At 34.1% G+C, this 15473-nt stretch overlaps 2 protein-coding genes across 2 annotated transcripts in view; one reads left to right on the forward strand and one right to left on the reverse strand.

Annotated features, from left to right (window-relative positions):
* The window catches only part of LOC145664586 (developmentally-regulated GTP-binding protein 2), a 66334-nt gene extending 60643 nt beyond the window's left edge, over positions 1–5691 (reverse strand). The window contains exon 1 of the mRNA XM_081731378.1: positions 5531–5691. Coding sequence (XP_081587504.1) covers positions 5531–5594 — 64 coding nt within the window. The 5' untranslated portion in view covers positions 5595–5691. The remainder of the gene's footprint in view (positions 1–5530) is intronic.
* Positions 5692–5954: 263 nt separating this feature from the next.
* Top3alpha (topoisomerase 3-alpha) overlaps positions 5955–15473 on the forward strand; it is a 137838-nt gene continuing 128319 nt past the window's right edge. The window contains exons 1-3 of the mRNA XM_081731377.1: positions 5955–6361; positions 10933–11142; positions 13339–13472. Coding sequence (XP_081587503.1) covers positions 6170–6361; positions 10933–11142; positions 13339–13472 — 536 coding nt within the window. The 5' untranslated portion in view covers positions 5955–6169. The remainder of the gene's footprint in view (positions 6362–10932; positions 11143–13338; positions 13473–15473) is intronic.

Here is a 15473-nt window from a genome sequence, read left to right on the forward strand (position 1 = left end):
CACACACAAATCCATTACTGCATTCTGAAGAAAAAAAATATCGAAAGTTCTATAATCAAGGTTAACTGATCGTCGATAGAACAGAAAAGGGTAAATCGGTTCCAATTCGATTCCAAATGATTTCTAATTCGAATAAATTGTTTATAGAGCAATTCGAGTAATGTTCAGCGACAAAAATGTTTCAGAGAAAATTTAATAATGTTAGTAATAACTATTCTGTAAATGTAGTAACTTAAGTCAGACTTAGTGAAACAAAATTATCATTTAGAGTTTTATGCATAATCTAAAATCCGGATAGTAACGTTTTTAAGAGCTAAAGACACATTTTATGTAGAAGGTTACGCGAAACAAATGTAGAATCTATATATAACATACATTGAGGCCGTTAAAATTCGACGGGAAGAAGGTCAAAAATAATATACTCAAGTTTTATACTTCAAATATAATGACATGATATTACATTTAAAAAATAAATAAATAAAAATTAAAATAAATAGAACATAGTAAACTTTCACTGCCGGGGTTAAACTAACATCATATGGTCAAAATGGTCGTTCACGACTTCAATTTTGTAAACTGAACTTACATTAGTTTCAAATAGAATAACTGAAACACTCAATCAAACGTTCCCTGAACGGAAAACGAGATGTGAGCAAAATTGTACACCAAAATGAATGTAAACAAAAATGAATTTGCATGTTCCCTGGTTTATGACTTTTTTCTTGTCTGTCAGCTTGTATTTGAAGAACCTGTACAACACATATGACAAGATGCATAACTCTCTGGAACTTGACAAGGTGGTTAGGCAACCAACATAACCTTGTGATTGTGGGTTGTGTAACTTAATCTTGTAGTCAAATGCATGTCCGTTTAAAAATCACTCAAGATAGCCAGCCTCGAATTGACCATGGGACCCGTAAATAGTGATATTGTAAGAGCATTATTTTAACTGTAGAATCCACTACAGAAAGACGAACGTGGTACTCGAATAAGTAATTCATAAAAAAAGCGAAAAATTCCATTTTTTAAAAAAAGGACCCTTTTCATCTCTTTTAATGAGTGCGAGGAATGCATATTGAACCATTTCACGCGTTATCTAACTGAATCAGGGCAGAGGCTTAGCAGGGCATCCGCTAGGAAGTACAGGGTGAGTCTGTAGGGAGCAGGCGCGTCAGGGACGCTGGGTGTGCTTATAAATGAGGATATAACTAAAAACACTTGATACCACACAAAATCACATAGATAAGAGCACTTGTGGTGTACATATCTGTAACTCTATACTTGTAAATATAAAATATACCCTTCTTACATCATGCAGAAATACTCCGCCGGAAGAAATTAGTATGTTACACAGTCCTCTTCGTTCATTTTAATCCTAGCATAGCCCTTGTAAACATGAAATACTGGTTTAATACATTAAGAAAAATTCCTCCGTTAGTGGAATTCAATACCCTAAACAACTGTTTCAATTGGACTTACTAGTTTTCAACGTAAATTAACATTTTTATGAAGGACTATTGGGTTAACTGCCGCAGATGACGGCCCCGAAATTCAAAACTCACGAATAAATGAACAGAATCACACGAAATGTCAGTATGAGAGTAATAAAAAAAAGGTAGTAAAGGTCATCAATATATGGTGATTAATTAGGGTGAAAAACAGTTAATTTCTGGACTATATGAGTTCGGTATTGATGCGATATTAAGTGAACAGATAATATGGCAGAGTTTAAAACTCATTGTCATTACCTAACCAAGGACGTTTATGGTGTAGTAATGGAAGGAAATACAGAAATGTAGGGCGATAAATATGAGAGCAGAATCCCATCTGAACCAAATGTGGTGAAATGGGGCAAAATGTTGGGTGCTATCTCATTTTATGCGGCCATAAATTTGTAAAATCGACAGAAGAAAGGCTACTTGACTTCACAATAGGATGTTACAAGTAATCAACGTATCAGGATTTTCCCTATGACATGTATAAAGTGAAAATGCGAAATGGAAAGTGCTCTCTTTACCACGCAGTACTCCATAAGAAAGCCATGATGCCCGGTACTGTTATCTAAAAGCAGTGCCGAATTTATCATATAAGTATGGGAAAGTTGTGCCACACAACGCATTGTTTTCTGCCATAAAATGTTTCTCCACTATCCTCGTTTAGGTGCATACCCACCGTCGCTGACAAAGTTCCCCACGGACGCAACCACTGCCTACCGGTCGACACCATTGTTGCTCTCCTGCTCTGACTCGGTTAGACAGCATTTGTGCTTTTTAATGTTCACCTAGCACAGGCTGGTGGAAAGTAAAAGTTTATGTTTTAAAAATGCTTTGTGTTTTATGCACTTCAGTTTTTATACCATATGTGCACACGCTGTACTTAGATAACAACACTTGTCAATCCTGCAGTCGATCTGCGGACATTAATCCAACTCCTCCCTTAAGAAACACATTCTAAGGCAGTAAGATTGCATGTCCTGGTATGAGAAATTCATATTTTATGAATACAAGCGTCTCTTTGCCTGAAAGAATGAGTATTTTCGTATGCGTAATGTCCCAGGGATCTGCATTTGATATGGGCTCCTCTTCCAAACCCGCTCTGAAAGTGTGTGCGTGGGTTTTCTCGGGGTTCTCCTGTTTCCTTCCACTTTCTTCATTCCATTACTTCATTCATTTCTCATCATCACAGTCTCCTTTACCCTAGCCGGCACAACAGTGGGACGTAGAAACTTAAAAACTTCATTTCATTTTTATGTATACCATATTATACTGCAACACACTTGCTTATCTGCGGAAGAGTTCTAACGCGATTTGTTGATCTCCGACAATAATCGAATTTTTCTTGAATGAAAAAAGGTCCCGGATTCGATTCCCGGTGGGTTACTCGGTCGAGAAAGTAAAATACTATTCCAGGCTAGCCACCCTGAATGAGGTTTTCCGCATTCACACTAGGCAAATGCCGGGGTGGTACACTCATGTCCAGAATTATTGTCGCATGTCTATAAATGTGTTTTTCTAGGAAGATAATTTGATAACGAATTCGTCGGTATTTCTTATAATGTTAGTATGTGTATAATTAGCAAAGACATGTATATGGCAAATTTCATGTCAAAAGAGCAGTAAATAAGAACAATAAAACGAAAATAAAATTTCCTTGTCCATTTAGCAACATTTTATGTTACTCATTATAATTTTCGTATTTATAATTATTTTCCTATGAAATTTACCAGAAATATACATTTCCCGATTATACACCTAGTATCAATATTAAAAGTATGTATTTTCTTCTCAATATATATACAGTATAATACATTTAAGACCTCAGCATATTATTGTGAGACCAATCATTGGAGTATTTTAATTCAGTTCTTATGAGGTGGCATACAGAAGTCTTGATTTGTTTGTTGGTAGTGTTTTATGTATATTTCGAAACAAATAATTATGAAATATGAAGTGTGTATTTTTAATAATGTAATAATGTGTGTGAATTAAATAATGTAAAAGTGTTATCTAGAAAATCGAAATGTGAAAATGCGTCTAGACAAACTAAATGAAAATGTATATATTATTGGTTATTTTGACAAGTAGATACTTTGAGGGTAGAGAAGTATTTTTTATATCTAAATTATATCTTTTTAATTCTATTTTTACTTTAATTCTCAATAAATATAATAGAATTGAGTAAGTAGTGCACTCTTTTTAAGACTGTGCTGCTTTGCTGTTATTTATCTCTGATATTAGCCAATGCTTTCATTTTCTGGTTAATTTATGTGAGTATACTCTTTTTAGTCAAAATATTTCTGATCACCCTAAATTGGATTCACCTGGGCATGTCCTAGCAGTGACCAGACTATTTTATGAGTAATTAAAGCTCATCTGCACTCTTACTGTGTCAATATTACATATTTTATTGGATTTTCAGTTCTTTAAATGTAAATGAAATATTATTTCAATAAATTGAAGAATTACAGATAAAACTTTAGAATGAATTACAATTGAAGAAACAAACATACATACAATTTAATTGGGGTGTTCACAGGCACATACCATAGCTACGCACATGATACTGCTCCTTGGATTTTATCCGCTTGGATTTTGTCCACCTTACCAGAATTTAGCTTGGATTTTGTCCTACACTCATTAAAAGTACCCTGCAAGAACATTATCAAATTATATTCTTACAAGAAGACAGTTATAGATATGCGACAATAATTTTGGACATGAGTGTACCTAGCTTATAGGTCCCAGGCAGCTTCCTTCCCTTTCCCCGGATAGTGTGCTCGCCGAAGGACGTCATCCCTCATACGTGACTTGCTAAATGGCATTAGATACCAAAAGCTCAGAAATCTAAATCCTACGTACATACCTTGAATGAAAAAAATCGTCCTTTGACTGAGTTCCATTAGCCTCATCGGCATAATTGTGGGACGTTAAACTTAAAGATTTCATTTTCCCCCTAAAAGTTTCTTTACATAATATTGTAGTAAAGTGTTGTTAATAGTGCTCGTTGGAAATATGAGAAGGCAGGAATTTATTGTTATCGTTATTTTTAAAGAGCGAGTAGTTTACAACGCTTAACGGTCTTGAAGGAACTTATTTTGCGAAAGAAGACAATACAGATGAAGGTTTAAATTTAGATGTGCCCATCCAGTTTAGAACCTACAAAAAAGCAGTTAAAACATTAAAAAAATTTAGGTTTGGCTATGTTAGATTAGATTACTCAGTAAGACTATAGTTAGAATAGAACAATGACTGGAACCAGTTCTCATAGAAGCTTTAACATTCACTTTAATTCAGTAATCCGTGGTTCTCATAAAACAAATAATAGATTCTCCTCATTATTCTTATATAGTTCTGTAGAAATCGATGCGGAAATATCACAGTCAAAGCACCGATTCGCCATCGTATTGACCACTATGCTGATGTATCATCGAAACCTTCCGCGTCTTGAAAATAGTATTACCCAGTTATACATACTTCTTCTCGTATCAAACATACCTTCACTGGCCAAACTTATACACCTAAACATCACATAAATCATTCATTACCTCATATATCCTGTAAATTTTCCTAATTTTTATAAAAAGCGAAGGGGCTACTCTAAAATTAACCCCAGATGAATACTTATCTGGTGAACAAAGAGAGGATGAAAATCAGAAGTATTGGCATGTAACAGTTAAAAGTGAAGGATGGAAATGAAAGAAGGGCAATTCTAGATAAGGTTATATTCAAATAACAAATAAATAGTAATACAACGTTGAAAATAGGATCATGTGGGTCTATCCGCGGTTGCCATCTGCGGAAGATTAGCCAAACTATTCATCAATATATATCCTTCAGTACTGATGATAGTCTTCGTAAGTAATATTTCAGTAGGTTACTACTGTTCTTGTTTCTAGCGTAAATACGGTACTCTATTGTATGAAGCAATTCACTTGGTTTGCTCAACTATTAAACAAAATTACTTACCCAAATCCAGAAATAACCTGCCCCACTCTAAGCATATTTAAAATATGGGTCTTCAAATATATTACCTTTATTCTTTTGTGTTCGTGCTATTTCCTTTTCGATTTCTGCAATTTTTTCTAAAATCCCCATCTTGTAAATAGCTATATCACTTAAAATTTGCTTGCACTATTTCCCATGCAGAAGCAAAGAATACACGATCAAGGAAAACAACTGAACATCAACATTTTGGAAACACGTTTTTGTTGACAGTGTTGTTCCTTGTTAGATTAATTTCCCCATTCTGTAAACAGAATTAATAGAAATTAAACAACCCTAATACTCGTCTCTCTATGATTTGTTCATATTAAACATGAAATGTATATATTTAGTAATATTTTCTAAATTATTAGGAAATGTTCAGTTTAGAATAGTTAAATGTTTCTATAGCAATTTAAGATTTTGTAGGTTTTACCTTGAATAGTGTCTTTTCCCTTTTTCAAATTCAACACTGTGTACTATTCGAAACAATTAAATATCAGTGTGCGTAATAAAATAGCGGAAAAATTGAGATGAAAACAAACATGTTAGTTTGAGTGTAATTCCTAAATAACATACACATGTGAATAGTGTGAAGTATTATAAAAGTTATACATAATGTATTTTTGTATTAATGAAAGAATTATTGTAGCAACTTGGATATTTCCTTCGTCCAAAGGTTAGAGCAAATGATTAGCAGTATTTCAGTAAAAATACTACGAGATGTAAAACATTGGAGTGTGCTTACTAAAAGGATAAGGTTCTTCTGCAAAAAGCAAGATCCGGAAAATACTACGATGAGACGAGTTCTAAACGTAGCAGAGAAGAATGATGCAGCGAAAAATTTGGCTGGCATCTTGTCAAATGGAAATTCTAGACGCGTAAGTAAATATTTTGTATCAAAATTTAAATGTTATATTTACTTTCGTTCATCCTATTTTATGGATCCATACATGAATTCATGATTTATGTACGTTTTTTTATCAGGCATTGCTCTCCTCGTACTTTATGAATTACATATTGTATGAAAAGTTGTATTCCTAGGTGCAGATTCAATTCAGGAGGGCCTCTTATTGGTATCGAGCAGGTGTAGTTTTGGCGCACCACTAGAAATAATTGTTGAAAAATTGTAATTGTTTCGCTAGGTTCCTTCTTAATGTTTCCTAAAAAAAATTGCGCTGGGAACATAAAAATTTTATGTTTGGCAGAAGGGGTCCAGAAGCACGTAAAAAATGCAAACTTTACAGGAGAAATGGATGATGCAAGTACTTAGACCTAACACAACGTAACCAAATCTAACCTAACCTAACTTATCCTAAACTAACCCAAACAATCATAAACTAACCTAATGTAAACAGAAATTACCGAAATTGTAACATTTTTTAGAAACAATTGCTGGGCCCCTTTTTCTAAACATTAGCCCATAAAAATATCTCACTTGGCATAGATAAAATTCAAGGGGACCAACAGAGATAATTGTTGAAAAATTACAAGGCTAAACTGCCACAGATGGCGGCCCCAGTTAAGACCCAAATTAATCTGTTTTTAACGTTGTATTACAACTTAACTGTTCTTACTTTCATAATCCTTATCTACGATTACCGTTTCGCTTCTGACCTTCACTATTCACTATTAAACAGAAAAATTTCTTATTTTCATGTTCCTTTTACTCTTGCCTACATCCATATTCATCAATGTAGTATTACTGCGCAAAATTAGTACGTTGGAACTGTCAAGTGTTGCAAACTAGACACAACTCATTAATGACTGAAACAACAGAGCCTTAGTTTAGTTTATTTGAGTTGATATGTACGATGCTATCTAGAGAAAGTATATAGTTCATGTCTACTGGATCAACAGATCCATTGAAAATTATACGCACATACGTCCACAGAATATCCTAAGAGATGTTTGAACTATTGTATTTCCCGTAATATATAAGTGGTTTGATTTGTATTTTCTTTCCTTACCAGTGTTTTTTATATAGTATATATATAAGTTGAAGGTCCCACGAATATGCACCGAGGGTAAGGAAGATGATGATGAGATAGATGGTAATAATGGAATGACGGAAGCAAGAGGAAACGAGAGGACCTTCAGAGACCCACGCACACTGTATTTCGCAGTGGTATTGTAAAGGACAAATCCTACAGTTTAACGTGGGATTTGAACCATTGTAGTTCATTCGATGCTCTTCTACCAGGAATCGATTCCAGGGCCTCATGAACCAAAGGTATGCGCTACTAAACCAAGAAGTATGTAAATGGAATGCAACAGGGATATGATTTTTCTTTAGCACAAAAAGAAAAATCATTCACAAAAAGATGCATATATCCTGAAATTTCTACTTGATTAGATAGGATGCATATTCAGTATTTCAGCTGTACTTACTTAAAAGCAGTCAAACTATAATTTAACTGTGAACGATTCAGCAAAAATTTATTGCCATGCTCAACATAGTTGTTTTCAGGAAAATTGCGTTGTTTGTATAACTACATCCTGTTGAATATCTTCTTTTTATCATAACTCATGTAATTCCTGTAACCAAGGTTGGCTAGTGTCTTGTTTCAAGCAAACGCTTTTCTAATGGATTTTTTTTGGGGGGGGGGGGGGAACAAAACGTTTTGTAAATAATGTGAAAAGATCTGTATAATTGTCCTGCCATGTTTGCCGTCATCTGTTTCAAGAACAAGAAGATGAAAAGAAATGTATGTACTTCCACGCCTTTAGCTCTTGTTTAGAATGCAGTTAGTTACAACGCGACGTATCATATTGTTTTTTATTAATTTTTGAGAACAGTTTGTTAAAATCAAATTGAACAGTTTGGCTATGGGTATCAAATTGTGAGCCATATCATTCGGATCATAGAAATTACGCCGTTTTGAAAATTCATCAAATAATGGTATCGCAAATCGAAATACTGTGTGTGTGAAGTTGGATAATCCGCGAATGAATATTGAAAATCAGGGATAGCTAGGTATATAAGTGAAGGTGAGAAACTTATTATATTTAATGTATTTAGTTATATGAAATAAGAATGTAAGTAATGTGTACAAAGAAACTACTATGGCTACAGGTATAAGTGAAAAAACTGTGAGACGTGTTGTTACTCATTGTGTTAGATCTAAAATAGAAAACGAGGTAAACGAAACAAATTTGGAAAAACAGCTAGATGGTTTTGTGTGTGATCTAGTGCGGATAATAATATATAAAGTATACAGAGAAAAGGAAGTTGCCATGATTGAAATGCTTTTTAAAAGACTAAAAGTAGAAACTGAAATAGAGATTTGTACGGACTATATGTTTACTTACGGAAAAGAAGCCCTAATACTGCTTGTTAAAAACTTAGGTGTTTCGTAAAAAAAACTATAAAACCGACAAGTTACGATGGAAATCCCGCGGATAGTTGTTTTACATTATAAATATCATCAGGCTATACACAACTATAAAGCTGCTCGTAAAGAAGTGATTTATCTTGACGAAGCATGGTATGATATCAATAGGATTCTACAAGAAGGATGGCAGGTGAGGGAGTGAGTGGCTGTTCTAGTAAGCTGACTGGGTGGCGTAATGGTTAACTCATCGGCACGGTATGCCAGAGGTTTCGGGTTTGAGTCCCGGTGTAGTCAGTCACATTTTCACTCTTTGTGTGTTACAGAATTCGCATCTACAGAGGATCTGATATGTAAAATAAATAAATAAATAAAAAATAAATCGATTGTGTACTTTTTTCATTAGTATATATGAAATCACAACCGTCATAAGGTACTCGTTGCATGGACACATCCATACATTAATTTGTTCTTTAATAGTGTCAAACCAAGGTGAGAATTAATTCACTCGGTATATTTAGAAAATCACGATGGTCTTAGAATAGACTTAGTATTTACTAAATTCTACGTACGCAGTATATGTCAATAATATTGTAAAAATAACTAATTCTCTCTATAATAGTCCCAAATCTCGTAAAAAATATAAAACTATATGATGCATAATGCACCAAGAATGAAAAAGTGACTGACTGGACCGGGACTCGAATCAGGTACTTCCGGCATACCGTGCCAATGCGTTAACCACTACGTCACCCAATTCTCTTCCCAGAATAGCTACTCACTCTCGAGGTCAATGCTCTCATCTCAAACCCCATGGGTTGTACCACAGATTCCTGCTGTAATCGGACAATCCTGTGTCTATGTGTCGAGCACATTATGACGCTTGTGATTTCATATATACGAATGAAAGAAGGAAATAACCGATTTTTCCAAGTTGAAGTATTTAATTCGCATAGTTTGGAACTCTGCTTTTCAGGTTCACACTTTGAAACGAAACTTACTTGTTTCTGCATAGCTTTAATTTAGCGACTCGGTAGAATTTTTAAGAAGCTTGGGAGGCTTTTATCTACGCTCTAACATTTTTTGTTTGCGGATTTTGTAAAGAGAAACTGAAAATCAGCTAAATAAAAAGAAGAAAGCGAATTCGACTACTTAAAAGAGAATCTCAGCCGCCTGCTTTTTAGAGGGATGGTGGAGATGCTTTAACATATTTGTTGAATGTTCGTCTTTACCTGTTCTATCCTATGTAGGAATCGATCAGAGTGGTGGCCGAAGACAGAGATTAAATTATTTTTCTGATGCTTGAGTGATGACAATGGCTTTTCTTTTCCTTAGATCAAATAGTATCAGGGACTAGCCTTAGTGATGGCTAGAAGCAAAGAATAAATTACTTTCTTCTGATCAAAGTGGTGGTCGAGATGGTGTTTTTTTGAGCAGTAGCAGAAGCGATAGGCCACAGAATCCAGAGTGGTGGGCTTCTCTTTAAAGTAAAGAACAATTTTTTTGCGCCGAGTACAGTCCTTAGATGTTAAGGTTATTTTAATTTTTTTTAAAGATGAGAAGTCGTAGTCAGGCTTTCCCGATGAGAGTAGGCCTCTGTCGAAACTGACGCTGAGAACGAACAGTGGGATCTGCGGGACTAAGCGATGTCTAAGTGAAAGAGATGTAGTGTATTTTTTTTCTTCATGAATAAAGATTTACATTAACTTATTCCGAACTTGATATGTAATTGAAAAAGAAAGTAAATATGTATCCCAAAACCGAAGCATTTCTTTTTAACACAGAGCTACAATATGGTTGTTGGAAAAGAAGAGGTTAGGAGCCATCTTACGATAAGGATGTAGGATTGTGAAATTTATCACGAAATTTACATTTGTTAGTTATTCTGTCTCACAAGACTCACACGTAGACGAGTCAGGTGTATTTAGAGAGAGGAAAGAACCACAACAAATTGAAACTCTTTCAGAGTTCAACCAGATTCCATAGTTTTGTATCGGTTAAGTCTTGCATTGGTTTTATCAGTTCTTTTCTTAAAGAAGAAGTTTGGGAAGCTAAAAGTAAGGTTTATCATTGAAATTTCATCCTAAGTTTTTTAATTGTTTTAATACTTTTTATTCCAGAGGGAAGGTTTTTCTCCTTATAACAAAATCTACGAATTTGAATACAACATTATGGGACAAAGATGTCACATGATAATGACGTCGGTATCTGGCCATTTGTTGCATCTTGATTTTGTAGGACAATACAAGAGGTGGCAAGCATGTAACCCTCTGACACTGTTCGAAGCCCCTGTGACGAGAGAGTGCACGGAGGATTACCAGCCAATTAAGGTATTTAATTCATCTTTTTTTTTTTTTTTTTTTTTTTAATTTATGAAAATATGATATTGTGTGTATCATTTTAATATAATTTCTGTTTTATTCGTCGTCATTTGTATATCAAGACAAGAGAAAGTTATATATGGAGTTTACATCGTTTTTATGTGGTACAGTCGTGATCAGAATTATTCCTTATGCACTGTTGCTTGTGAAAATATTATCACTAAGAAGGAATGACAGAGATGTGTCTAAACTCACAGGATTTGAATTCGAATGAAATGAGATTTCTAGTTTAACGTCCCACGTGGCGTTGTAACCTTTTCTGTAGGTTTTTTTCAATAAAAAACTGTTTTTACACGATTTTCTTTAGATTTTTTTTTCAGTACAATAATTCCTTTCTTCTTTTCAAATAATGCTTCGCCTAAACGCTATTTGAAGGTTGTTTAGACGAGTAGAAAGTGCTATGTCATAATTATATCATTCGTAGTACAGTGAAATTTGTCTATATCGGTCACCGTCGCTCATATTGAAAAGTAACCCACGTAGATGGTAAACCTATTTTGAAGCAAAATCTATTATAGACTGTAATGTAATGGCTTCCAGTGAAGTAACTAATTATCTACGTATTATATATATATATATAGCATAATTTTATTTAAGCAGTTTCATATCACAGTTTGTTATACAAGATCATAGAGATGCAATGCAAACAAAACAAACAAACAAACAATAATTTTATCGCAAATTGCAATGCATCTATGATTATAATTTATTACCGAAGTGGGCTATTTTTGCAACAGAAACCATTATAACAAAACTGTGCTCTTTCGATCTTAGCGTGAAGTTCTTGAAATAAGTCGCAAAATAACCTTGGAAAATATCCACTTCATATAGTTTTCCAGAAAAAAATAACAATTCACTAAAACATTTTTGTCATAGAACATTACTCTTATAGCTCTATAAACAATTCACTCGAACTAGAAATCTCACGAATTTCATGTAATGTTCAGCGATTTGATCTTTTTCTTTACCATCAAGTGACTAATTATCCTTAATTATTGAACTTCTCATGATCTTTTTCTTCTTCAGAATGCAGTTATTAAATTATTTTTTTCGTGTTACAGTGCGAGAATAAAGGTGAATGTGCTGTTGTTATTTCTACACTAAAATTAAAATGTTCAAAACAGCCCAAAGTCTCCCAGGCAAAATAAATAAATAACTATAAAAACTTCTTTTCACTTTGAAAAAAGAAGTTTTTTTCTAGCCCTTGCATCTCTAAGCACAATAAAAGATCAGTTGTAATGATAATAATGTTATGTTACTTACGAACACATATGATTACACGTAATCCGTTTAACATTATTTGTTATCTAATAGGTTCACCAGTAAAATATGTAATGCTCAGAGAGTAAGCCTATTATATATATACAATATATATATATATATAAACAAAAATACACATGGGACCGTAGAGTGGTTACAAATTACACTCTTTGACTTTGAATACTTGTTGCAAGGATATAGTTTGTATTGCGTCGTGTCCAGTACCTTTTTAAATATCTTTTTTAAAAGTAAATGAACGAGTGAATAAATAAAAGCTTCTGAATTTATCAAAACCATACCAGGGAACTAACTGTATTCTTGTTTTTAGAGACCATGGTAGGCACTTTGGACTTTGCACAACGAGGGACCGTTTAACGTGCATCTAGCAGGTATAAAGCATACATGTCCAGAGCCAGCTTTGAATCTGGCGCAAACCAGTATGTGTCTGGTAGGCTTCTTTCCTCTCCTCTCTCTCTCTCTCTCTCTCTCTCTCTCTCTCTATATATATATATATATATATATATATATATATATATATATATATATATATATATTTTATAGAAAACTATTTACAGTGACTTGAAAGAGACATTTACTTATGGCTCGCTTTATGAGTGAGGGAAAATGCGATAATATTTTGTTACTCCTACTACAAATTATAGCTGTATAAACTAGAACATTACTTGGTAATGCAATGGCACAATGGCACTGCTTTAGCAGCAGCCGCTATTTGTATTAAAGTCGAATAATCCAGTGTTCTTCTCAAAGCTTAGAAAATATTTTATCAGGTGAGTAATTCTTATAGCACTAACAACATTTAATTGAAGTTGTTTATAAGTGCATCAGGTAAATCACTGTTCTTATTCTTCTTTTTTTCCTTTCTAGCGAACTTTAGAGCGAGAAGCTGCAAAGTGTGATGTTCTTATTATATGGACTGATTGTGATCGCGAAGGGGAAAATATTGGATTTGAAATCATAGAAGTTTGTCGTGCAGTAAAGCCAAATCTTCAGATATACAGGTATGCTGTTTATAGTTCAAAGAAAAGTGTGAGTAAATTGTGAATAAGTTTAAACATGTAATACCTATTAAAAGCTGTTGATGCCACCTAGCGAAGTAAAACATCCTCACTTCGGAATCCAGAAGCCCCAGAACTCGAGCAACTTATAATACGAACCAAAAATTCAAGCAAATTTTGCCCCGAAATATCAAGGCTGCTTTGGAATTCGAACACCTAATACGTTGTTTGTTTTTTCTGCATACGTTTCCTCTGCGCTTGGACCACCCATACACTTCGTCATTCATTTTGTTGTCGGAAGCTGTAGGAGTGAAAGCATTGTCGGGTCATTTATGTTGCAAATTTTGTGCTGTTCTACCTTTTGTGTTATTTTTTAAATATAATAACAACTTAGCATATTCTCCATGAGTTCTAAAAAGTTATTTTTATTCAAGTATCCTTAATATTATTTGTTAAAATTTTAGCATGAAATCCAGTATATTTACTTTTAAAATTATTTTGAAAATCTGATTTGTGGATGAAGTTCCTATTACAAGGTTTTACTATTCCAAAGTGTATATATAACTTCAGCGCCGAGTCTATCTCTCCCCATCACAAAAACCGTCTCCCCATCACCTGACTAAATATTAACAAAAAAATATATAGAAGAGGCGACATTTAGGATTAGTGCACTAACTATTATAATATTAAGAGTGTGTGTGTATTGTGCCGCGATGTGCCTTCAGTTTGTAGCTCAAAATAGTGCCGGTAGTGCTATGTGCCTTCAGTTTGTAACCGGCGGCTCAGTGGTAGAGCGTTCACCTCTGGGGCTTGGGATCCCGGGTTCGATCCCAGCCGCCGCCAAGTGAACTTTGTAGTGGACAAACGCCGTGCTCGTGGGTTTTCTCGGGGTTCTCCCACTTTCTTCATTTCACTCATCTCTCATCATCACCGTCTCCTTTAGTCTAACAGGCATAACCGTGCGACGTAAAACTTAAAAGATTTCATTTCATTTTTTTTTTCAAAATAATTTCTAAATGAATGTGACAATTGGGGATGAAACTGATTCTCAACACGATACTTAACTGAAATAACATCTGCTTCTATATTGCTGGAGCCACTAATATGTGAAATAGTAAAATTGTAAGATTCAAGTTTACTAATCCATCTGGAAATTTTACTTACATTCTTTGCTTCAAATACAATAAACTATGACAATCTGTTTTTAAATAAAAATTACGTCCCGAAAGAAAATATCTAAATGAACGTAAAGAATACAGCAATTCTAGTAATTCAAGCTGGTATGGGTGTAATTTTCTCTCGCTAGGAGACGTCGCACGACTACAATAACTAATAAGAACTAGATTTGTATCGTAAGGTGAATTTTGAGGTTGCTTTAACAGTCCCGAGAGGGCAATTTTGCTGGCATCAAAATAGAGGTAGAGAGAATAATCTCATTAAACAAGAAGCTGAAATGATGGCTTGCTTGGTATTATTGAATGCTTTCTCTTGCGGTTCTTTCCAGCGAAAAGGAGCATCTTTTTTCAACAATGAAAGTAAGGCTTCTGCCAATTAACTGAAATTAGGCAAATACGAACGAACAAAAGAAGGCAATCCTAAAAAACTTTTGACTATTTCTTTGTTTTGGGACGCTGATAATTGGAAATTGAATGTATAATTCTTTTCGAAATAGACAAACCATCTTTACTAACAGTGTGACCAAGAACATGTAACGAAAAATATCCCAATTTTGTTTTTTCAGGGAAAAGCTTTAAACTAACTTTCTTTATTATTTGAAACAACATGCGGGTTAGCTGTAGAATTTTGTCAAAATTATTACTGGACCAAAAATAATCGTCCACATAGGTATATATTTTATTTTGAGGAAGACCTTCTAAAGTAAGTTTCACTAACCTATTCATACCACTATTAGATGTTTTTACCCCCTATGAGCCAACGCCTGGAATTCAAAAAGCTGTAATAGGTTTTGACTCTAAGGGAAATAGGTTTCAGTAGGGGGAATAT

This window comes from Thermobia domestica, chromosome 11, assembly GCF_964235325.1.
Source record: "Thermobia domestica chromosome 11, izTheDome1.hap1.1, whole genome shotgun sequence".
NCBI lineage: Eukaryota > Metazoa > Arthropoda > Insecta > Zygentoma > Lepismatidae > Thermobia > Thermobia domestica.